At 40.0% G+C, this 24547-nt stretch overlaps 2 protein-coding genes across 5 annotated transcripts; one reads left to right on the top strand and one right to left on the bottom strand.

Annotated features, from left to right (window-relative positions):
• Positions 1-1544: 1544 nt before the first annotated feature.
• LOC124008452 lies at positions 1545-6809 on the top strand. Of its 4 annotated transcripts, none has more exons than XM_046319743.1 (7): positions 1545-1654; positions 4056-4364; positions 4897-5169; positions 5325-5435; positions 5563-5596; positions 5911-5982; positions 6136-6809. In XM_046319743.1, exons 1-7 carry the CDS (start codon positions 1606-1608, stop codon positions 6140-6142), a joined length of 855 nt encoding a protein of 284 aa, XP_046175699.1. In that variant the 5' UTR covers positions 1545-1605; the 3' UTR covers positions 6143-6809. The 4 variants fall into 4 exon arrangements, with proteins under 4 accessions (XP_046175699.1, XP_046175698.1, XP_046175697.1 ...); XM_046319742.1 differs by having other exon boundaries at positions 6034-6809; XM_046319741.1 differs by having other exon boundaries at positions 5911-6809.
• A 1064-nt stretch (positions 6810-7873) lies between these two features.
• On the bottom strand, positions 7874-19965 carry LOC124008753 (SLAM family member 8-like). Its single transcript, XM_046320281.1, has 7 exons — positions 19719-19965; positions 15665-15964; positions 15273-15542; positions 13523-13642; positions 13270-13301; positions 8746-8817; positions 7874-8594 (listed from the first exon to the last, which is right to left on the bottom strand). Exons 1-7 carry the CDS (start codon positions 19783-19785, stop codon positions 8517-8519), a joined length of 939 nt encoding a protein of 312 aa, XP_046176237.1. The 5' UTR covers positions 19786-19965; the 3' UTR covers positions 7874-8516.
• Between the last annotated feature and the right edge of the window lie 4582 nt (positions 19966-24547).

Here is a 24547-nt window from a genome sequence, read left to right as displayed (position 1 = left end):
ATTTATTCACAAAGAACTGTGTGCGCTACTTTTTTTGGCTTGCACACAATTCCCCATAATGACAAAGTCATGTTTTTAGATCTTTTGGCAAATGTATAAAACATTAAATACATTAGTATCTAATTTACATACAGTAAGTATTCACACCCCTGAGTCAATACTTTGTAGAAGCACCTTTGCCGGCGATTACAGCTGTGAGTGTTTTGGGATTAGTCTCTAAAGCTTTGCACAGTTGAAATGTACAATATTTTCCCATTATTCTTTTTTAAATTCTTCAAGCTATTTCAAGTTGATTTTTGATTATTGCTAGACATTTTTAAGTGTTGACATAGATTTTCAAAGCCGATTTAGGCAACAACAAGAAATTTACTAGACCATTCAATGTCATCTTTTAAAGCAACTCCACTGTAAATTTGGCCTTGTGTTTTAGGTTGTTGTCCTGCTGCTCTGTGAATTTGTCTCCCAGTGTCTGTTGGAAAGCAGACTGAACCAGGTTTTCCTCTAGGACTGTGCCTGTGCTTATAGCTGTATTCCATTTCTTTTTATACTAAAAACTCCCTAGTTCTTGCCGATGACAAGCATACCCATAACATGATGCAGCCACCAGCATGCTTGAAAATATGAAGAGTGGTACTCGGTAATGTGTTGTGTTGGATTTGTCCCAAACATAACACTTTGTATTCAGGACGAAAATTTTAATTATTTGCCAAAGTTTTTGCAGTATTACTTAAGTACCTTTCTCAAACAGGATGCATGTTTTCAAATATTTGTATTCTGTACAGGCTTCCTTCTTTTCACTGTCATTTAGGTTAGTATTGTGGAGTAACTACAATGTTGTTGATCCATCCTCAGTTTTTTTTATATCACAACCATTAAACTCTCTAACAGTTTTAAATCCCCATTACCCCCATGATGAAATCCCTGAGCAGTTTCCTTCCTCTCCGGCAACTGACTTAGGAAGGACACCTGTATCTTTGTCGTGACTGGTTGTATATATACACCATTCAAAGCCTAATTAGTAACTTCACCTCAAAGGGATATTCAGTGGCTGCTTTTTATTTTGTTTTATTTTTAACACATCTACCAATTGGTGCCCTTCTTTGCGAGGCATTGAAACACCTCGGTTGTCTTTGTGCTTGAATCTGTGCTTGAAATTCACTGCTCTACTGAGGGATCTTGCAGATAATTGTATGTGTGGGGTACAGAGATGAGGTAGTCATTCAAAAATCATGTTAAACACTATTACTGAACACAGAATAAGTCTATGCAACTTATTATGCAATTTGTTAAGCACATTTTAATTTTTATTTAGGCTTGGCATAAAAAGGTTGAATACTTATTGACTTAAGACATTTTTTATTTAATAACATTTTATACAAAGAAAATTCCACTTTGACATGATGGGCTATTGTGTGTTGATCAGTGACACAAAATGTCAATTGAATCCATTTTAAATTCAGGCTGTAACACAACAAAATGTGGAAAAAGTCAAGAGGTGTGAACACTTTCTGGAGGCGCTGTAAATAGCAGAAATAGGAAGTTGACGCTATAAGTAAGACGCTATGTCAGAGACGAACAGGGTCCATTTTAAAAGTCCTGTTGAAGATGATACGCGTAGAACGTTTAGTTCTCTCTCTCCTAACAGTCTTATCAGGTAGGCTCTTTTAGTTCTCTCTCTCCTAACAGTCTTATCAGGTAGGCTGATTACTGTACTTTTCCATTTTTCTTGGTAGTGTTGATAAATGTCTGTTGTTGTTGATATTGTCTGTCATCTTTCAGAAATTAGCTACAAGAGGCAGGATTGAGGTGAATTCCATTTCAATCTAGGATGTCAATTGAAATTATATTACTGAAATTTAAAGAAAATCTTTGATTTGGACTTTCAAATGATCTCCTAAATTTAAATGGGATTGACCTCAAACCCTGACGAGGGCACTTGCCACGATGTCACCTTTTTCACTTTAAGAAATCTAATGGTGTGCTGTGGTGTAAAGTACTTCATTAAGTAAAAATACTTTAAAGTACTACTAAAGTAGTTTTTGGGGGTATCTATATTGTACTTTACTATTTATATTTTTGACAACTTTGACTTTTACTCCACTACATTCCTAATGAAAATGAAATCATTTTTACTCCATACATTTTCCCTGACACCCAACGGTACTATTACATTTCAAATGCTTAGCAGGACAGAACTTATTCCAATTCACACACTTATTAAGAGAATATTTAAAACCAAATACTTTTAGACTTTTACTCAAGTAGAATTTAACTGGGTGACATTCACTTTTACTTGAGTCATTTTCTTTCACTTTTGGTCAAGTATGACAATTGGGTACTTTTTCCACCACTGATGGTGTGTAGCAAACATCAAGGTATACAGTCAACTTCCCTCTGTCCATATCACATCTAGTATTATAGTTTTTCTCAATCGCGTTTAACGTACTGTATCTATAGCAGAACAGCAATGATCAACTGATCAAATACATGTATAGAACTTCTGATCAGTTTCTTGACTTTGTCCCTGACTTGCATACCACCTTTTCCAAAATATTAAATACGAATGTCATAACTGAAAACACAATTCACTGCTAAGTGTTTTAGTCACAGAACATAAACACATTGTTTTCATCAGAAGAGAAATGTGTGCAATTTTATTCACTGTTCCCGACAATCAGTAAATAAATATTACTGCATGGAATTGTAAATCATTCCATCAGTGTCAAACCATGTTCAATATATGGAAAGATCTAGACAAGATATGGGGCAGCAGGGTAGCCTAGTGGTTAGAGCGGTGGACTAGTAACCGAAAGGTTTCAAGTTCAAATCCCCAAGCTGACAAGGTACAAATCTGTCATTCTGCCCCTGAACAGGCAGTTAACCCACTGTCATTGAAAATAAGAATTTGTTCTTAACTGACTTGCCTAGTTAAATAAAGGTAACAAAAAAGAGACTTGAGTTGGGTTACCTATATGTAACTGTGGGTTACACCTAAGTCATTGTGACCTTCCATTATAGAGCGTTGCTTTGGTGTGGATTGAGGCCTAAAGATTCAGTTGTGTTGCTCCATTCTATGCACCTTTCCTTTCTATTTCTATTGTGCATTGTGTTTCCATATGCCAATGGAAAGTCTACAAAACTACGAGAAAACCAACCTTTCTTTTGAAAACATGGAATTGAATTGTGATGATACCGATGAATGAATCCTGCACACAATGTTCTTATTTTAATACTTCAGAATCAGTAATAACATTTGATTTGATGTGTATGACATTGTTTGGTGATCTATGCATAAAATGGAGAGACATTTCCCATAATGTTGCACCTTTGAATAGTTATACTTCCAATTTTGAACATCATGATTTAGTGACTGCAAAAAAAAATGTATTGATCTAATGGGATTTTTAAAACATACTGTTTTGTCTGCTTGGACTCAAGAGATAAGTATGGTTGCGTTCATCCTGTTGCAGGAAGTCGTGTTCTTTTGTTGAATGAATATGCAATTTTGAAGTATAATTTAGTGTGGATGAATGCATTTAGGTTTTGAGAAGGCAAATACATTTGGAAAAATGTGTTTCCTGTTTTTCAAAAGGCCACAGAGTTCTGTGTCTTGACAACATTGTTCTAGCTTTGATACAATGTGTTTAAGGTTAAGATACCAAATCCTCCATTTGATATGTATTGCGAAAGTCTCACCACATGATCGAAACAGAAAAAGGAAACTCAGAGAAAGTTCCAGATTTAAAAAACATGGTCATGTGAATGATGTCATATGTGTCCTAAATCTATACTATTCCTGTTTCATTTCATTTACAGTTATCATACAACCTGCTTTGCAGTTTCTTCTGCTGAATAATAATTAATTTAGCTAATAATGTATATAGTCATTTAGGTTAATACCATCAGAATATTGATGATGGTGATTATTTTATATCCAAAGAGAAACATATACTGTTATATTACTATTATATAAATGATTCATCTAGTTATTCCTGTAAACACCACCATCAGAACGGACATTTTATTACAGTAACAGATTGATTGTTATTTTTCAGTGGTGATGGGAGATACCATTGGCTACCTGGGAGAGTCTGTCACCTTATCCTCTGGAGCCAATCCATCCTGGCACATCACCAAGATAACGTGGTCCATATACAACAACGACACCTGGATCGCAACATTCAGGAGCAGAAATAGCAACACAGAATGGTTCGGGAAGTTTAAGAGTCGACTGAGTCTCAACACCTCGTCTGGTGACTTGGAGATCAGAGATGTTCAGAGAGGGGATGAACTGGTTTACTCTGTTCTCCTCACACACAGTCAGGGGGAGCAGCAGATCAGTAAGGTACCGCTCACTGTGACAGGTAAAAGTCTCAGTCACAACTGTGCCCTGTTTTAAAGGAGCACTCTGTAAGATCTATACAAGATTTGCCTCAAGGGGCGCAAAGTGAGCCAAAAATGTCAAGAGTCCCCAAAAATGTAACTCGTTGGGCATAAATCACCCTCCAGAGTTTGGGAATTTCACGTTTTGTACATTTCACTAGTTTGCTAGCCTATTATAGGCAAAACTATTCTTTAAAATATTTTCAGTGTTCATTTTTATGGTTAGAGCGTTGGACTAGTAACCGAAAGGTTGCATGTTCGAATCCCCGAGCTGACAAGGTATACATCTGTCGTTCTGCCCCTGAACAAGCAGTTAACCCACTGTTCCTAGGCCGTCATTGAAAATAAGAATTTGTTCTTAACTGACTTGCCTAGTAGAATAAAGGTTAAAAAAAAGAATTTAAAAAAAAGAAAAGATATCTCTACTTTATTCAAATTTCATTGCATTTTTTTCTAATGTAAAATGTGTTATCTATTTACAAGACCTTCCTTTGTTTCTCTTCAAATGTCCAGAGCGTCTCGTTGAGCCTAGTGTTCAAAAGGTCTTCAGCGTTCTGAAGGACGGACACTGTGTGATGGCTCTTCAGTGCTCCTCTTCGGTGAAGGACACCAGATTTTCTTGGGAGCCAGAAGCTTCGTTTGACGGCTCCTTCTGGAGGGGGGGTCCCAATGCCAACGTCTCTGTTGTCTGGGCGTCTTACAGCCCCAACAGAAATGTCATCTTCATCTGTACTGCCAGCAACGGGCTCACTAACGCCTCTAAGGTTGTGAGGGAGATATGCCAAGGTACAGTCATTTCTAGGGCCAGTATATATTCCAATAACACATGACCTGACCAGGAAAAACTGGTGTATTCATCAATCTTTGGGCGAGGAATCTGAGTCTTTATTTGTGTTCTTACCTTGCTACCATACTATTTTTTTCTCTCCCTACGTCTTCAGATGAACAGTCAAAGCCTGACGTGGTGGTGGAGGGGGAGAACCGCGTCCCCGGGATCATAAAATTGCTCTTAGGATTTCTGTTCGGATGTCTTTTAACATATATTTTCAGAGGTGAGTGGGAATTGAATGACAACACATTTGAATTTCTATTCAAGCTGAAATGCAGACTCAATCTTTTGTGTACTAGGTGCAAAATAGAAGATATCACTGACTGCCTTGTTTTTCATGTCTATCATAGAGTCCCTCACATGCCTATCAATCAGGTTCAACAAGTAAGTAGCTTTTCTTTAGAATATACTTCACACTGGGCACAGACATCAATCAGTTGTCAACTATTGTGAATTCAACATGAAATCAACCCCCAAAAATCTGCATGCTATTGGATTTAGGTGAAAAATTAGGTGAAAAAAAAGATGAAATGCCCTTACATTGATGATTTTTTTGCAAATACAATCACTTTTCCACGTTGATTCAATCTCCTCAAACATATTGTTTTGGTTGAATTGACATGGAGACAATGTTGATTCAACCAGTGTTTGACCAGTGGGTATGTACATCACATGTCTATTTTTGGGCATTTTTACAGGAGTCGAAGCATCAACAAGTTGTGTCCTACACTTTCGGGAGTTGAAAAAAACTCCAGCCTACCTATAGAGAGGAGTTGAACATCGTAGCCGTCAAACCAAAACTCCAGCCTACCTATAGAGAGGAGTTGAACATCGTAGCCGTCAAACCAAAACTCCAGCCTACCTATAGAGAGGAGCTGAACATCGGAGCTGTCAAAACAAAACTCCAGCCAACCTATAGAGAGGAGTTGAACATCGTAGCCGTCAAACCAAAACTCCAGCCTACCTATAGAGAGGAGTTGAACATCGTAGCCGTCAAACCAAAACTCCAGCCTACCTATAGAGAGGAGCTGAACATCGGAGCTGTCAAACCAAAACTCCAGCCAACCTATAGAGAGGAGTTGAACATCGTAGCCGACAAACCACAACTCCAGCCTACCTATAGAGAGGAGCTGAACATAGGAGCTGTCAAACCAAAACTCCAGCCTACCTATAGAGAGGAGCTGAACATAGGAGCTGTCAAACCAAAACTCCAGCCAACCTATAGAGAGGAGCTGAACATAGGAGCTGTCAAACCAAAACTCCAGCCAACCTATAGAGAGGAGCTGAACATCGGAGCTGTCAAACCAAAACTCCAGCCAACCTATAGAGAGGAGCTGAACATAGGAGCTGTCAAACCAAAACTCCAGCCAACCTATAGAGAGGAGCTGAACATAGGAGCTGTCAAACCAAAACTCCAGCCAACCTATAGAGAGGAGCTGAACATAGGAGCTGTCAAACCAAAACTCCAGCCTCTGTCACATGATCTCAGTATATGCAACTTTTCAGGAAAGTTAGGAACCAATATGCACAGGCAGGAAAGCAAAGGCTAGCTTTTTCAGACTTTTTTTTGCATCCTGTAGCATAAACTCCAAAATGTTCTGGGACACTGTAAAGTCCATGGAGAATAAGAGCACCTCCTCCCTGCTGCCCACTGCACTGAGGCTAGGAAACACTGTCACCATCGATAAATCTACGATAATCGAGAATTTCAAGAAGCATTTTACTACGGCTGGCTCCAGGTTATCTATACGTCTTTGCTAGGTAAATCCCCACCTTACCTCAGCTCACTGGTCACAATAGCAGCACCCACCCGTAGCACACGCTCCAGCAGGTATATTTCACTGGTCACCCTCAAAGCCAACTCCTGCTTTGGCCGCCTTTCCTTCCAGTTCTCTGCTGCCAATGACTGGAACAAATTGCAAAAATCCCTGAAGTTGGAGACTCATATCTCCCTCACTAACTTTAAGCATCAGCTGTCAGAGCAGCTTACAGATCATTGCACCTGTACATAGCCCATCTGTAAATAGCCCACCCAACTACCTCATCCCCATATTGTATTGCTCCTTTGTACACCAGTATTTCTACTTGCACATTCATCTTCTACTCATCTATCACTCCAGTGTTTAATTGCTAAATTGTAATTATTTTGCCACTGTGGCCTATATATTGTCTCACCTCCCTAATCTTACTTCATTTGCACACTATTGTGTTATTGACTGTACATGTGTTTATTCCATGTGGAATTCTGTGTTGTTTCTGTCGCACTGTTTTGCTTTATCATGGCCAGGTCTCAGTTGTAAATGAGAACTTGTTCTCAACTGGCCTACCTGGTTAAATAAAGGTGAAATAAATAAAACATTTATAAAAATAAATATACACCTGTTCTGAAAGGCCCCAGAGTCTGCAACACCACTAAGCAAGGGGCACGACCAAGCAAGCGACACCATAAAGACCAAGGAGCTCTCCAAACAGGTCAGGGACAAGTTGTGGAGAAGTACAGATCAGGGTTAGGTTATAAATAAAAAAATATCAGAAACTTTGAACATCCCGCGGAGCACCATTAAATCCATTATTAAAAAATGGAAAGAATATGCCACCACAATAACCTTGCCAGAGAGTACCACCCACCAAAACTCACAGACCAGGCAAGGAGGACATTAATCAGGAAAGCAAAGGCTAGCTTTTTTTTATTTTTATGATTTCTACAAATCGTTGTATTTATTAGGATGTTCTCTCCCTTTTCTCAATATGTAAAGACGGTCTTATTGTATTAATAAGGTCTATTCATTGTCTGATTTCACACAACAACAACAACAATAGTTTGTGAGTGTATGATGAATTGATGTGAATGTGGCCTATATGATTTCTACAAAGCATGTCTGTGGAATGTAAAACATTTTACTGTACAATAGACACATCTAAACTAAAATACATACAAACATAAATAACTTGTTTCCAAACAGAAACACCGGCAATCTTTAAGAATATAGTTTTGAATTGCCATTAGTCATTAATACACAAATATAAACAGTTCATGCAACAATAGAATGCAATAGAACCTAACAAAAAGTTATGTAACACAGACTTTCTTGGAAATAACAAGTTGTACCACACAATGACCATGAACAGATGAAGGTTGCAGTTCTGAACAAGTAAGAAAATAAAAACAGAAATGTGCAGGTTGTGATGAAATGAAACGGTAACATCTATTACAGAAGGTACACATGTAGGATGCAGAAGACGCAGAGGATGCAGAGGGTTCTATATCTATAGAAGCCCAGCTTATGACCACATCCTGTTCAGCTCACAGTACTTCCTGGTAGGAAGAAGAGGGTTCTTCTGGCTGGCGTCCAAATGTGATCTTGTCATATAGAGTCTGCGGCTAAATGTTAAAAGCAACCAAGAACAAACTGTTTCAGCATTATGAAATGTAGACAATTTCCAAGTAGACTACATGGTCTCCCTTTCACACAGAGACTGTATTATTTCATTTATGTTCAAAGATATCAGGTATGACCATGTCTCGCCCTCACCATTTTCAGAATTGGGACGGCCAGATCTTCTACGGTCTCATAGATGGACATTACCTGACTGTTTGTTCTTGTCTGGAATAAAAGCAGAAAAAGGTACTTAAACCAAGAAACAAAATGGATGAACATTGCACAAAAACACAAAAATACTGCTAAAAAATACACAGCAATCAACAATTACAGTACACAGTGTAGTGTAATACAGTACACAAACATGGGTCGTTCCACGAAAGAGTGCCTGCACATCAGAGACAGTCTCCAGATTTACCAGTTGATACATACAGTTGAAGTCGGAAGTTTGCATACACCTTAGTCAAATACATTTAAACTCAGTTTTCACAATTCATGAAATTTAATCCTAGTACAAATGACCTGTCTTAGGTCAGTTAGGGTCACCACTTTATTTTTAGAATGTGAAATGTCAGAATAATAGTAGAGAGAATGATTTATTTCAGCTTTATTTATTTCATCACATTCCTTGTGGGTCAGAAATGTATATGCACTCAATTAGTATTTGGTAAAATTGCCTTTAAATTGTTTAATTTGTGTCAAATGTTTTGGGTAGCCTTCCACAATCTTCCCATAGTAAGTTGAGGCCATTCCTCCTGACAGAGCTGGTGTAACTGAGTCTGGTTTGTAGGACTCCTTGCTCGCATACTCTTTTTCAGTTCTCTCCACAAATGTTCTATAGGTTTGAGGTCAGGGCTTTGTGATGGCCACTCCAATACCTTGACTTTGTTGTCCTTAAGCCATTTTGCCACAACTTTGGAAGTATGCTTGGGGTCATTGTTCATTTGGAAGACCCATTTGCTACCAAGCTTTAACTTCCTGACTGATGGCTTGAGATGTTGCTTCAATATATCCAAATTATATTCCTCCTTCTTGATGCCATCCATTTTTGTAAAGTGCACCAGTCCCTCCTGCAGCAAATCACCCCCTCAACATGATGCTGCCACCCCCGTGCTTCACGGTTGGGATGGTATTCTTCAGCTTGCAAGCCTCCCTCATTTTCCTCCAAACATAACGATGGTCATTATGGCCAAAAAGTTATATTTTTGTTTTATCAGACCAGAGGACAAATCTCAAAAAAGTGCAATCTTTGTCCCCATGTGCAGTTGCAAACCGTAGTCTGGCTTTTTATGGTGGTTTTGGAGCAGTGGCTTCTTCCTTGCTGAGCGGCCTTTCAGGTTATGTCGATATAGGACTCGTTTTACAGTGGATATAGATACTTTTGTAACTGTTTCCTCCAGCATCTTCACAAGGTCCTTTGCTGTTGTTCTGAGATTGATTGCACTTTTCACACCAAAGTACGTTCAACTCTAGGAGACAGATTGTGTCTCCTTCCTGAGCAGTATGATGGCTGCGTGGTCCCATGTTGTTCATCTCTAGGAGACAGAACGCGTCTCCTTCCTGAGCGGTATGATGGCTGCGTGGTCCCATGTTGTTCATCTCTAGGAGACAGAACGGGTCTCCTTCCTGAGCGGTATGATGACTGCATGGTCCCATGTTGTTTATACTTGTGTACTATTGTTTGTACAGCTGAACGTGGTACCTTCAAGCATTTGGAAATTGCTCCCAAGGATAAACCAGACGTGTGGAGGTCTACAATTGGCAGTGAGTTTGAAGGTAGGCCTTGAAATACATCCACAGGTACACCTCTAATTGACTCAAATGATGTAATTTAGCCTATCAGCAGCTTCTAAAGTCATGACATAATTTTCTGGAATTTTCGAGGCTGTTTAAAGGCACAGTCAACTTAGTGTATGTAAACTTCTGACCCACTGGAATTGTGATACAGTGAATTATAAGTGAAATAATCTGTCTGTAAACAATTGTTGGAAAAATTACTTGTGTCATGCACAAAGTAGATGTCCTAACCGTCTTGCCAAAACTATAATTTGTTAACAAGAAATGTGTGGAGTGGTTGAAAACCCAGTTTTAATGACTCCAACCAAAGTGTATGTAAACTTCTGACTTCAGCTGTAAGTATTCAGAGGAACATCCCAATAATAGTTTATGTAGAAATTGTAAATTGTAATTTTAAAAGGCTGTGATATTACATGAAGTACCCTTTAGACTACGTGGAGAATTCCATAAATCTGCATTTTTATATGAATACAATTTTGCTAAAGTGGCAAAATACAACATTTTGACATGTCCCTTCGTGCACCCTGTGCCTTCTAGGAAGATGTTTTCGTTTTTTTAATTTACCCCCTTTTTCGTGATATCCAATTGTTAGCTACCGTCTTGTTTCATTGCTGCAACCCCCATACGGACTCTAGAGAACGAAGGTCGAGAGCCATGCGTCCTCCAAACACCACCCTGCCAAGCTTCACTGCTTCTTGACACACTGCTCGCTTAACCCGGAAGCTAGCCGCAACAATGTGTCGGAGGAAACACACTTAATATTCACTTACTATGGTATTTATTTAAAAAAATACCTCTTGAGATTGGAAAACGTGTTTTCAGGGAGTTGAACCTGCTTTTTATGACAGAATGTTAAACTTTTGTGAAATCTAAAACTTTCTTTTGACCAAGATACGCTTTCTCAAAAGGCACTGAATTGGTAGAACTAGGGTTACAAAACTACTGATCATTTACCAAAGTTTTCTGAATCTTCAGTAATTTTGGTAGTCATCAGAATATATATGGCAATCTATGGTAAATTTGGCCATTTATATTTGAATAACTTTAAAAAATATATATTACATATAGTATTCTTTTTTTATATATATATCTGTGTCACAGTGGTGGAAAAAGTTCCCAATTGTCATACTTGAGTAGAAGTAAAGGTAACTTAGTAGAAAATGACTCAAGTAAAAGTGAAAGTCACCCAGTAAAATACGACGATTAAAAGTATTTGGTTTTAAATATACTTAAGTATGAAAGGTAATTGCTCAAATATCAAATTGCTAATTGCTAAAATATCAAAAGTCAAAGTATGAATCATTTCAAATTCCTTATATTAAGCTAACCAGATGGCACAATTTTCTTGTTTTTTAAATTTACTGATAGCCTTGGGCACACTCCAACACTCAGACATAATTTACAAGCAAAGTATTTGTGTTTGGTGAGTCCCCCAAATCAGAGGCAGTAAGGATGACCAGGGATGTTCCCTTGATAAGTGCATGAGTAGGACCATTTTCCTGGCCTGCTATGTATTCAAAATGTAACGAGTACTTTTGGGTGTCAGGGAAAATGTATGGAGTAAAAAGTGCATTATTTTCTTTAGGAATATAGCAGAGTAAAATAAAAAGTTGTCAAAAATATAAATAGTTAAGTAAAGTGCAGATACCCCCAAAAACGACTTAAGTAGTACCTTGAAGTACTTTACACCTCTGCTGTGTCCATATTGTCTGTGAGTTTCTAGTGGATAGACCATATGGTTCAAGAGAAAATATAGTAATACATTTTTATTTTTAAATAGCAATTAACTCTGTAACTCTTCTATTACCATTTTTCACAACAGACAACAGTATGACACCATTTTTATTTTAAGTGTGTAAAACAAATATAATGTCACACCTGCTCCAGCTCCCCCTCTCTGGTGCTCGAGGGTGCCATCATTACGCACACCTGTCACCATCGTTACTCGCCGTCAGTGTTTCATGGGACTCCACTGGACTTGATTACTTATTGATTGCCTCCCCTGTCTGTCACTTCCTCAGTTTCTTCCTGTGTCTGCATTTACGTCGTTCTGTTATTAATGAAATATTCACTCCTCACTTATAAAGGATATTTCATGCTGAAACCCTCATATTTTACATCAATGTTATATTTCAGATATATTTTTACAGCTTTGTGATTCAATTTTTGCATTTTAAAATCATCTTATTTAATGATTTCATATATTTTACATGTAATAAGGCCACACAGGGGGCCAGAGATAATTGTAGACACCTGTGAAAATCTAAAATTGTCAAGCCTTGGTCTTAGTAATTTGTGTTTTCTTTAATGATTTGTTCAGGCCAGGGTGTGACATGGGTTTATTGTGTTGTCGTATTGGGGTTTTTGTAGGCATTGGGATTGTGGTTGATTAGGGGTGTGTCTAGTATAGGCTTGGCTGCCTGAGGCGGTTCTCAATCAGAGTCAGGTGATTCTTGTTGTCTCTGATGGGGAACCGTATTTAGGTAGCCTGGGTTTCACTTTGTATTTTGTGGGTGATTGTTCCTGTCTCTGTGTAGTTTCACCAGATAGGCTGTAATAGGTTTCATGTTCCGTTTGTTGTTTTTGTATTTATATAGTTATTTCATGTATCGCTTTTTTCATTAAAGACATGAGTAACCACCACGCTGCATTTCGGTCCGACTCTCTTTCAACAAACGAAGAAAGCCATTACAAAAATACCCAAAAGGGGCACTAGTTACATAAATTACATAACAACCTTGAAAGTTACCAAAATTCTGGTAGTTTACTGGTAAACTTCGAAAGTTTCCAGCAATATTTCCTCCCTTTGCAACCGTGGGTGGAACGACCCACATGGGCTTAGACACATTCAGATACATAATAATGGCAATGCATACTCACATCTTTCATTCTTGTGTCGTCAGTTAGATCAGCTGTGTATGACAATAACAATATATCAAACAATCAGATAGATACCAAACCGGAGATCTACAAACATACCCAAGAATGAATAAATTACACACTTATGAGGTTCCACACACTTTTTCTGATATCCATAATATTCCTAAGGCCAACATTTTGGGTTAAGGGATACTAAGAATAAAAGCCTTAAATGTCCCTTTAAGTAAGGATGAGACCCCTATGCTGTACATACCCGTGTTACAGCACCCCCTGCAGTAATTCACTGCCACAGCTACAGTGAGGACCAGCAACACAGCGACGCCTACTGGTACCATGATGTAGATCCTATACCACTCCATCCATGTATTATACTCTATAACACAGATGTGATTAGACTGGTGTTTCTGAAACCTGCTCATGGAGACCCAAAGGGGTCCACGTTTTATTTCTTGCCTAGACATGATTCCACTAATCAACTCATCATCATACCTTAGTGGAATCATGTGTGTAGTGTTATGGCATTAACCTAAATGTGCACCAATTCGGGTCCCCAGGACCAGGATTAAGAAATACTGAAGTGGTTTCCAGCTCCAGTCCTCTAGTACCCCCAACAGCACACATTTGATGTTGTAGCCCTGACAAAAAAAACTGAATTAACTCATTGAGGGCCTGATGATTAATGACAAGTAGAATCATATGTGCTTGTCACCGGAGCTTCAATAAAAATGTGTACTGTTGAGGGTACTGGAGGACTGGAGCTGGGAACTACTGGATTACACTATGCAATATGCTAAAGCCTACAGAGTTCAGTATTACATCTACCCAATGTCCTCACATGTATTACATAATACTGTATATTGTATCTACCCAATGTCCTCACATGTATTACATAATACTGTATATTATATCTACCCAATGTCCTCACATGTATTACATAATACTGTATATTATATCTACCCAATGTCCTCACATGTATTACATAATACTGTATATTATATCTACCCAATGTCCTCACATGTATTACATAATACTGTATATTATATCTACCCAATGTCCTCACATGTATTACATAATACTGTATATTATATCTACCCAATGTCCTCACATGTATTACATAATACTGTTGTCACGCCTTGGTCATTGTATTTTGTGTTTTCGTTATATATTTGGTCAGGCCAGGGTGTGACATGGGTTTATGTTGTTGTATTTCGTATTGGGGTTTTTGTATTATTGGGATTGCGGCTGAGTAGGGGTGTTGTATGGGCTTGGCTGCCTGAGGCGCTTCTCAATCAGAGTCAGGTGATTCTCGTTGTCTCTGATTGGGAACCGTATTTAGGTAGCCTGGTTTCGCTTTGTATTTTGTGGGTGATTGTTCCTGTCTTTGTGTAGTTTCACCAGATAGGCTGTAATTAGGTTTCTCGTTCCGTTTGTTGTTTTTGTATTGAGTTATTTCATGTATCGTTTCGTTTTCTTCATTAAAGATCATGATTAACAAACAAGCTGCATTTCGGTCCGACTCTCTTCTTTCCACAAACGAAGAACGCCGTTACAACTGTATATTATATCTACCCAATGTCCTCACATGTATTACATAATACTGTATATTATATCTACCCAATGTCCTCACATGTACTACATAATACTGTATATTACATCTACCCAATGTCCTCACATGTATTACATAATACTGTATATTATATCTACCCAATGTCATCACATGTATTACATAATACTGTATATTATATCTACCCAATGTCCTCACATGTATTACATAATACTGTATATTATATCTACCCAATGTCCTCACATGTATTACATAATACTGTATATTATATCTACCCAATGTCCTCACATATATTACATAATACTGTATATTATATCTAACCAATGTCCTCACATGTATTACATAATACTGTATATTATATCTACCCAATGTTCTCACATGTATTACATAATACTGTATATTACATCTACCCAATGTCATTATTATGATATTTAGTTACCTGGGGTGGTTGTGTCATTACTACACTTTACTGTTACCGAGGCAGATTTCTCACTGACTGAGTTGGAGGCAGTGCAGGTTACACTGATGTCTCCGTCTGCTGGTGACAGAGAGAAGTGTATCTGCTCGTCGTCCCTGTACGTCTCATTCCCTCTCTCCCAGGTGTAGGAGAGGTTGGAGCCGACTGACACGTTGCACAGCAGCCACACTGAACAGGACTGGTTGGCCAATAGCGTGATCTCCTTCTGGATCTCCACCTTGGATATAGGCTCTGAGAGAGATAGAAACAGAGAGAGAAACAAAGAGAGAGAGAGATAATCATTCTAAATGGACCATACCTTCAGGAGAAAGACTATACAAGATAAAACCTTGAAAAAGCACAAAGCAGCCTACCATGGACTTGAAGATGGATGGTCTTGGTTGGAATCTGTCCTCCTTTGTTTGATGCGGCAGAAACGAGAAATTCCCCTGAGTCTTGCAGTGTCAGTTCTCTTATTATTAAACTGAAGTTACTGTCGTTCATCTCTAGTCTCCCCTTAAACTGTGATCTTGGTAAGGAAATGCTCCCATCAAATTCTGCAATGACCATTTTTTTATACTTCCACTCCATTGACTTGATACCTTCCCTTTCTAAGCCTGAGGGCAGCTCCACTGAGTCCCCCACTGCTTTGTTGAACAGAGAAATACCCACACCTGAAACACACAAATACACAACATGACATTCTGACATTGATCAATGGTTACACTTGTCACTACAGGGCTCTAATTACTGTGTAATTATTGTTAATTAAAGTAGAGTGTAGAAAGTATTGTAATTACTCATGTTACACTGTACACAGTGTGCCTACAGTGTGCCTACACAAATAATAACACAATAATAGACTGCAATCTAAAGTCTTACCCCACCACCAAATAGATAATAATGGATTTCATTATTTAATGGGTTTCATACTCTACTTTATTCAAGTCCACTCCTCCCCCACATTCAGCAGAACACGATGAGATTACAGGAAAAGAGAAGTGGGGGTGGATCATTATCAATATATGCTCCTCTGCTCACGTACAAACTGAACTCAGCATAAAAATCAACTTCTCTTTTTCAGTACCCTGTCTTTCAAAGATAATTAGTAAAAAATCAAAATAACTTCACAGATCTTTAAACACTGTTTCCTATGCTTGTTCAATGAACCATAAACAATTAATGAACATGCACCTGTGGAACGGTACATAGGGCACTAAAGAGGCCTTTCAATTCACTCTGAAAAACACCAAAAGAAAGATGCCCAGGGTCCCTGCTCATCTGCGTGAATGTGCGGATTTGCTTATATCGTTGAAGGAATGAGCGCTACACCGAGGCCTGCACTCTGGAGCGGGATCGATTTGGAGGTGGAGGGTCCGTCATGGTCTGGGGCGGTGTGTCACAGCATCATCAGACTGAGCTTGTTGTCATTGCAGGCAATCTCAACGCTCTGCGTTACAAGGAAGACATCTTCCTCCCTCACGAGTACCCTTCCTGCAGGCTCATCCTGACATGACCCTCCAGCATGACAATGCCACCAGCCATACTGCTCGTTCTGTGCGAGATTTCCTGCAAGACAGGAATTTCAGTGTTCTGCCATGGCCAGAGAAGAGCCAATCCCATTTAGCACGTCTGGGACCTGTTGGATCGGAGGGTGAGGGCTGGGGCCATTCCCTTCAGAAATGTCCGGGAACTTGCAGGTGCCATTGTGGAAGAGTGGGGTAACATCTCACAGCAAGAACGGCCAAATTGGATGCACAATCTCCATGAGGAGGAGATGCACTGCAGTACTTAATGCATCTGGTGGCCACACCAGATACTGACTGTTACTATTGATTTTGACCCCCCCCCCGTTGTTCAGGGACACATTATTCAATTTCTGTTAGTCACATGTCTGTGTGAACTTGTTCAGTTTATGTCTCAGTTTTTGAATCTTGCTATGTTCATACAAATATTTACACTTGTTAAGTTTGCTGAAAATAAATGCAGTTGACAGTGAGACGATGTTTCTTTTTTGCTGAGTTTATGTGGATATGCAACCATCACATGTAAGAGACCTTGGATCCTTGAAAAGCGTTATATACCATGTATTAAATACCATGTACTAAATAACATGTATTATTATTATTACTATTATTATAATTGTTATTATTATTTGAACTATTAATATTATTACAACATATACATACGTATAAACAACATGTAACAATGTATAAACAACATGTAACAACATATAAACAACATGTAACAACATATAAACAACATATACATACGTATAAACAACATATACATACGTATAAACAACATGTAACAACGTATAAACAACATGTAACATGTAACATTCAGACCACTTTACTTTTTCCACACTTGTTACATTACAGCGTTATTCTAAAATGGATAAAAACATGTTTTTCCCATCATCAAATCTACACAATACCCTACAATGACAAAACATAAACAGGTTTTAATAAATGTGTGCAAATGTATATATAAAACCCTCCCTCAAATATCACATTTACATAAGTATTCAGACCCTTTACTCAGTACTTTGTTGAAGCACCTTTGGCAGCGATTACAGCCTCGATTCTTCTTTGTTTTGACTCTACAATCTTGGCACACCTGTACTTGTGCTTTCCTCCCAGTCTTCTCTGCAGATCCTCTCAAGCTCTGTCCAGTTGGATGGGGAGAGTCACTGCACAGCTATTATGAGGTCTCTCCAGAGATGTTCAATCGGGTTGAAGTCCGAGCTCTGGCTGAACCACTCAAGGACATTCAGAGACTTGTCCCAAAGCCACTCCTGCGTTGTCTTGGCTGTCTTCGCCCCAGTCTGAGGTCCTGAGTACTCTGGAGTAGGTTTTCATGAAGGATCTCTTTATACTAGGGCACTGCGTTCATCCACCTCTGGCCTGCTCGCCTCCCTACCACTGAGGAAGTACAGCTCCCGCTCAGCCCAGTCAAAACTGTTCGCTGCCCTGGCCCCCCAATGGTGGAACAAACTCCCTCACGACGCCAGGACAGCGGAGTCAATCACCACCTTCCGGAGACACCTGAAACCCCACCTCTTTAAGGAATACCTAGGATAGGTTAAGTAATCCCTCTCACCCCACCCCCCCTAAGTTTTAGATGCACTATTGTTAAGTGACTGTCCCACTGGATGTCATAAGGTGAATGCACCAATTTGTAAGTCGCTCTGGATAAGAGCGTCTGCTAAATGACTTAAATGTAATGTAAATGATACTTTGCTCTGTTCGTCTTTCCCTCGATCTTGACTAGCATCCCCGTATTTGACGCTGAAAAACATTCCCACAGCATGATGCTGCCACCACCATGGATGGCTCCACGTTTCTTCCAAATGTGATGGTTGGCAAACTCCAAGAGGGCTGTCATGTGCCTTTTACTGGGGAGTGGCTTCTGTCTGGCCGCTCTACCATAAAGGCCTAATTGGTGAGATGCTGCAAAGATGGGAGAAACTTCCAGAAGGACAACCATCTCCACAGAGGAACTCTGGAGCTATGTCAGAATGACCATGTGGTTCTTTGTCACCTCCATGACCAAGGCCAGCTCTAGGAAGAGTTTTGGTGGTTCCAATTTCCTCCATTTAAGAATGATCGAGGCCACTGTGTTCTTGGCAACCTTCAATGCTGCAGACTTTTGGTACCCTTCACCAGATCTGTGCCTCGACACAATCCTGTCTCGGAGCTCTACGGACAATTCCTTCGACCTCATGGTTTGGTTTTTGCTCTAACAACTGTGGGACCTTATGTAGACAGGTGTGTGCCTTTCCAAATTATGTCCAATCAATTTAATTTACCACAGGTGGACTGGCAAGTTGTAAAAACATCTCAAGGATGATCAATGGAAACAGGATGCACCTGAGCTCAATTTCGAGTCTCACGGTAAATGGTCTGAATACTTATGTAAGTAAGGAATCCGTTTCTTCACTATTTAATATATTTAAAAGAAAATCTAAAACCCTGTTTTCGCATTGTCATTATGAAGTATTGTGTGTAGATTGATGAGCATTTGTATTTATTTATTCCATTTTAGAACAAGGCTGTAACTTATGAAAATGTGGAAAAGGGGAAGGAGTCTGAATACATTCTGAATGCACTGTAGATGATCTACAGATGGTCAAACTATCAACAAACTATCATTTGATAAGCATATGCTTGCTAAGGTTAGGTTAAGGTTAGGTTTAAAATAATGTTTAGTGTAAAGGTTAAGGTTAGGTTTAAAATAATGTTTAGTGTAAAGGTTAAGGTTAGGTTTAAAATAATGTTTAGTGTAAAGGTTAAGGTTAGGATAAGGGTTAAAGTTAGTTAAAAGCAACAAGGAAGTTAACCGTTTAATCCTAACTTTATCATGCAAGCAAATGTTACTGATACAAAACATGAGAAACAGAAAGTAAAGATTCCATACAATACTAACCATAGTGGAGGATAGAGAGTAGGAGTATTCCCTGTTTGGAGAAGGAGGAGAGGGGACCACCAGACATCTCTGTTAGGAGTTGTGTGTCTGTTTCCTCTGGCTGTACGTCCTCACTATCTCTAAGTGATTGACTGGTAGCTAGTTAGACCCACAAACACACACTGAGTAGAGTAGAGAAGAGAAAGAAGAGATTTCCTTTGAGGAGCGCTGCTGTTCTAGAATACTCCCGGTATGTTAGTTAAAAAGGAAGTCACACTCTATAGTCATTCTCTGAAAATACCCCTTCACTCAGCTTGAGAGATAGACCATGAGGAGTGGGTGTGTTTGGGGTCTTTTACTGTACAGATCAGGCTGATGGTATCAGAACAGTGTCTGTGTGATTTTCATGTAGGTGTCGTATGCCTGCAGAAGGTTTGCATGAGTTCTCCTGCATGCTCATTGTTCAGTGTGGCTGAGGTACATGAAAAACCCGGCAACTTGTGTGTTTTTGGGAGGAAGTGGGTCCTAGCTTACTGACAAAGGTCCCCTTCTACGTTTCAGGTAACATCTTGTGTCACTTCCTGTCTGGTGGTCTCCGTGACACACACACACAGACACACTGTGGAAAGTATTCTGACCCCTTGACCTTTTCCACATTTAGTTACATTACAGCCTTATTCTAAAATGAATTAAATACATTTTTGACATTGCTCTTCTAGTCTATCTATAATAGTATATACTATTTTAATATAGTATATACTATTATATTATGTTTTATTATCAGGGGTATTCCAATGTAATGCCAGACATTCAATTATAGAGTTTTGCTGTCAGCTATGTGTTTGAAACTGAAATGTTGCCACCCCAGCACTTTTCCTGGTTTGGTAAAGAGGAAGTGATACACAGTACCAGTACTAACCAGCTCAACAGAACTGCTGCAGAGAGGATATGACATTAGAAAACTGTCCTTTTCAGGCACACCCTTCCCTAAAAAGTCATTATGAAAATCTCAATGGGTCTTCAGCTGATAGGGTACAGCAGTTGAACTAAGCTCATGAGGTTAAGGTTAAGTTACATTCTTCAAGATTCAATGGGTATATATTCTTAAAGAGATTCCCCAACGCTTGTATACTTTTTAGCAAGTAGTTGTGAAAGTATCGCTTATGAGCCAAAAGTGGTCCTTGAAACTGCGTATTATGTCACATACAGTGGGGCAAAAAGTATTTAGTCAGCCACCAATTGTGCAAGTTCTCCCACTTAAAAAGATGAGAGAGGCCTGTAATTGTCATCATAGGTACACTTCAACTATGACAGACAAAATGAGAGAAAAAAAAATTCAGAAAATCACATTGTAGGATTTTTAATGAATTTATTTGCAAATTATGGTGGAAAATAAGTATTTGGTCACCTACAAACAAGCAAGATTTCTGGCTCTCACAGACCTGTAACTTCTTCTTTAAGAGGCTCCTCTGTCCTCCACTAGTTACCTGTATTAATGGCACATGTTTGAACTTGTTATCAGTATAAAATACACCTGTCCACAACCTCAAACAGTCACACTCCAAACTCCACTATGGCCAAGACCAAAGAGCTGTCAAAGGACACCAGAAACAAAATTGTAGACTTGCACCAGGCTGGGAAGACTGAATCTGCAATAGGTAAGCAGCTTGGTTTGAATAAATCAACTGTGTGAGCAATTATTAGGAAATGGAAGACATACAAGACCACTGATAATCTCCCTCGATCTGGGGCTCTTCTGGATGATCCAGAAGAAGATTGGGAGAATGTCATATGGTCAGATGAAACCAAAATATAAATTTTTGTAAAAATTCAACTCGTCGTGTTTGGAGGACAAAGAATGCTGAGTTGCATCCAAAGAACACCATACCTACTGTGAAGCATGGGGGTGGAAACATCATGCTTTGGGGCTGTTTTTCTGCAAAGGGACCAGGACGACTGATCCGTGTAAATGAAAGAATGAATGGGGCCATGTATCATGAGATTTTGAGTGAAAACCTCCTTCCATCAGCAAGGGCATTGAAGATGAAACGTGGCTGGGTCTTTCAGCATGACAATGATCCCAAACACACCGCCTGGGCAACGAAGGAGTGGCCTCTGAGTTGAAAGTCTGTGTTGCCCAGCAACAACCCCAAAACATCACTGCTCTAGAGGAGATCTGCATGGAGGAATGGGCCAAAATACCAGCAACAGTGTGTGAAAACCTTGTGAAGACTTACAGAAAACGTTTGACCTCTGTCATTGCCAACAAAGGTTATATAACAAAGTATTGAGATAAACTTTTGTTATTGACCGAATACTTATTTTCCACCATAATTTGCAAATAAAAATCCTACAAATGTAATTTTCTGGATTTTTTTCCCCCCTCATTTTGTCTGTCATAGTTTAAGTGTACCTATGATGAAAATTACAGGCCTCTCTCATCTTGTTAAGTAGGAGAACTTGCACAATTGGTGGCTGACTAAATACTTTTTTGCCCCACTGTATGTGCAGATTGCTCTCTCTCACTCTGCTGTGGGTGCATGATGTACCTCTTGCTAGATGTCACTCATATGGCAAGGGGCTGAGGCTCATTGGTTGAACTCAAATTGCTAGGGGGCTTGCCCATGTGGGGAAAATTAAGGGAAAATGGTGCAGCACAGCTTCCAGAAAACCCCCAGACTTCCTTACTAATTAGGCTAAGACAGTACTTCTGCTCATACTACATAATACACTACAGTATATTTACAAAAGCATGTGGACACCCCTTCAAATGAGTGGATTTGACTGTTTCAGCCACACCAGATTAACACTGGAGTGATAAATGATCAGATGGTCATGTACAGGTAGAGATATTGGTGTGCAAAAGAGCAGAAAAGTAAATAAATATTAACAGTATGGGGATGAGGTAGGTAAATTGGGTGGGCTATTTACCGATAGGCTATGTACAGCTGCAGCGATCGGTTAGCTGGTCAGATAGCAGATGTTTGAAGTTGGTGAGAGAGATAAAAGTCTCCAACTTCAGCGATTTTTGCAATTCGTTCCAGTCACAGGCAGCAGAGAACTGGAACGAAAGGCGGCCAAATGAGGTGTTGGCTTTAGGGATGATCAGTGAGATACACCTGCTGGAGCGCGTGCTACGGGTGGGTGTTGCCATCGTGACCAGTGAACTGAGATAAGGCGGAGCTTTACCTAGCATGGACTTGCAGATGACCTGGAGCCAGTGGGTCTGGCGACGAATATGTAGCGAAGACCAACCGACTAGAGCATACAGGTCGCAGTGGTGGGTGGTATAAGGTGCTGTAGTAACAAAACGGATGGCACTGTGATAAATTGCATCCAGTTTGCTTAGTAGAGTGTTGGAAGCTATTTTTTTGATGACATCGCCGAAGTCGAGGATTGGTAGGATAGTCTGTTTTACTAGGGTAAGTTTGGCGGTGTGAGTGAAGGAGGCTTTGTTGCGGAATAGAAAGCCAGCTCTAGATTTGATTTTAGATTGGAGATGTTTGATATGAGTCTGGAAGGAGAGTTTACTGTTATGCGGGTGAATGAGGACCCAAAAGCGACTTAACAGAAACAGAGTTTATTCCAGTCTTTAAGAAAAACGATAATCCTGGATACTATCACAGGTAAAGTCCAAACAGGAAAACTGAAACCCTCTAGTCAGAAGAGGGGAACAACAGGAGATGCGACCACAGACTGCAGGTCGCTTCGGGAAGGCGCAGGCCGTAGCTGATATAGACACCTGCTCACACGCAGCATCTGAAGAAGGCAAAAACACGACGGAACAAGAACACAGCACAGCAAACATCAAACAAGGATCCGACAAGGACAGACACAGAAACAGAGGGAGAAATAGGGACTCTAATCAGAGGGCAAAATAGGGAACAGGTGTGAAAGAGTAAATGAGGTAGTTAGGAGAATGAGGAACAGCTGGGAGCAGGAACGGAACGATAGAGAGAGAGAGAGAGAGAGAGGGAGAGAGGGAGGGGGAGAGAGAGGGATAGAAAGAGGGAAAGAACCTAATAAGACCAGCAGGGGGAAACGAATAGAAGAGGAAGCACAAGGACAAGACATGACAATATATGACAAAACATGACAGTACCCCCCCACTCACCGAGCGCCTCCTGGCGCACTCGAGGAGGAACCCTGGCAGCAACGGAGGAAATCATTGATCAACAAACGGTCCAGCACGTCCCGAGAAAGAACCCAACTCCTCTCCTCAGGACCGTAACGGGAGACGATGAAGAGGGAATCTAGGGCTATTACTCTTATAAAAATGAGACATGGGTAGAGAACTGTAAGCGTTAGAGCAATCAGGACCAAACAGGCCAGGAGAGTAACAACTAGGGACAGACTGAGACACAGCAAGGCTAAGACCAGGAACAGGAGAGAGGCGGTGGCTGTGGACAGACTGAGACACAGCAAGTGCAGGAGCAGGACCAGGAGAGATGCGGTGGCAGGGGACAGACTGAGACACAGCAAGGGCAGGAGAGATGCGGTGGCTGGGGACAGACTGAGACCCAGCAAGGCCAGGAGCAGAAGCAGAAAAAAAGTTACCGGACTTATTCTGCACGCAGTCCGAACAAGCAGCCACGAAACGGCGCGTGTCACGCTCCTGAGTAGGCCACCAAAACCGCTGGCGAATAGAAGCAAGCGTACCCCGAACGCCGGGGTGGCCAGCTAACTTGGCAGAGTGAGCCCACTGAAGAACAGCCAGACGAGTAGAGACAGGAACGAAAAGAAGGTTACTAGGACAAGCGCGCGGCGACGGAGTGTGAGTGAGTGCTTGCTTGACCTGTCTCTCAATTCCCCAGACATTCAACCCGACAACACGCCCCTCAGGGAGAATC

Source organism: Oncorhynchus gorbuscha, linkage group LG21 (assembly GCF_021184085.1).
Source record: "Oncorhynchus gorbuscha isolate QuinsamMale2020 ecotype Even-year linkage group LG21, OgorEven_v1.0, whole genome shotgun sequence".
NCBI classification, from domain to species: Eukaryota; Metazoa; Chordata; class Actinopteri; order Salmoniformes; family Salmonidae; genus Oncorhynchus; species Oncorhynchus gorbuscha.
This window is presented reverse-complemented; position numbering and strand designations above follow the sequence as displayed.

Excerpts from the sequence above, each read along its gene's own strand:
- LOC124008452 (XM_046319743.1), top strand. The coding sequence starts at position 1,606 with ATGATACGCGTAGAACGTTTAGTTCTCTCTCTCCTAACAGTCTTATCA. Across the intron at positions 1,655-4,055 it reads TCTCCTAACAGTCTTATCAG|TGGTGATGGGAGATACCATT; the intron begins GTAGGCTCTTTT and ends GTTATTTTTCAG. Across the intron at positions 4,365-4,896 it reads GGTACCGCTCACTGTGACAG|AGCGTCTCGTTGAGCCTAGT; the intron begins GTAAAAGTCTCA and ends TCAAATGTCCAG.
- LOC124008753 (XM_046320281.1), bottom strand. The coding sequence starts at position 19,785 with ATGTCTGGTGGTCCCCTCTCCTCCTTCTCCAAACAGGGAATACTCCTA. Across the intron at positions 13,302-13,522 it reads CAGGGGGTGCTGTAACACGG|CTGATCTAACTGACGACACA; the intron begins GTATGTACAGCA and ends TGTCATACACAG. Across the intron at positions 8,595-8,745 it reads CCGTCCCAATTCTGAAAATG|CCGCAGACTCTATATGACAA; the intron begins GTGAGGGCGAGA and ends TTTAACATTTAG.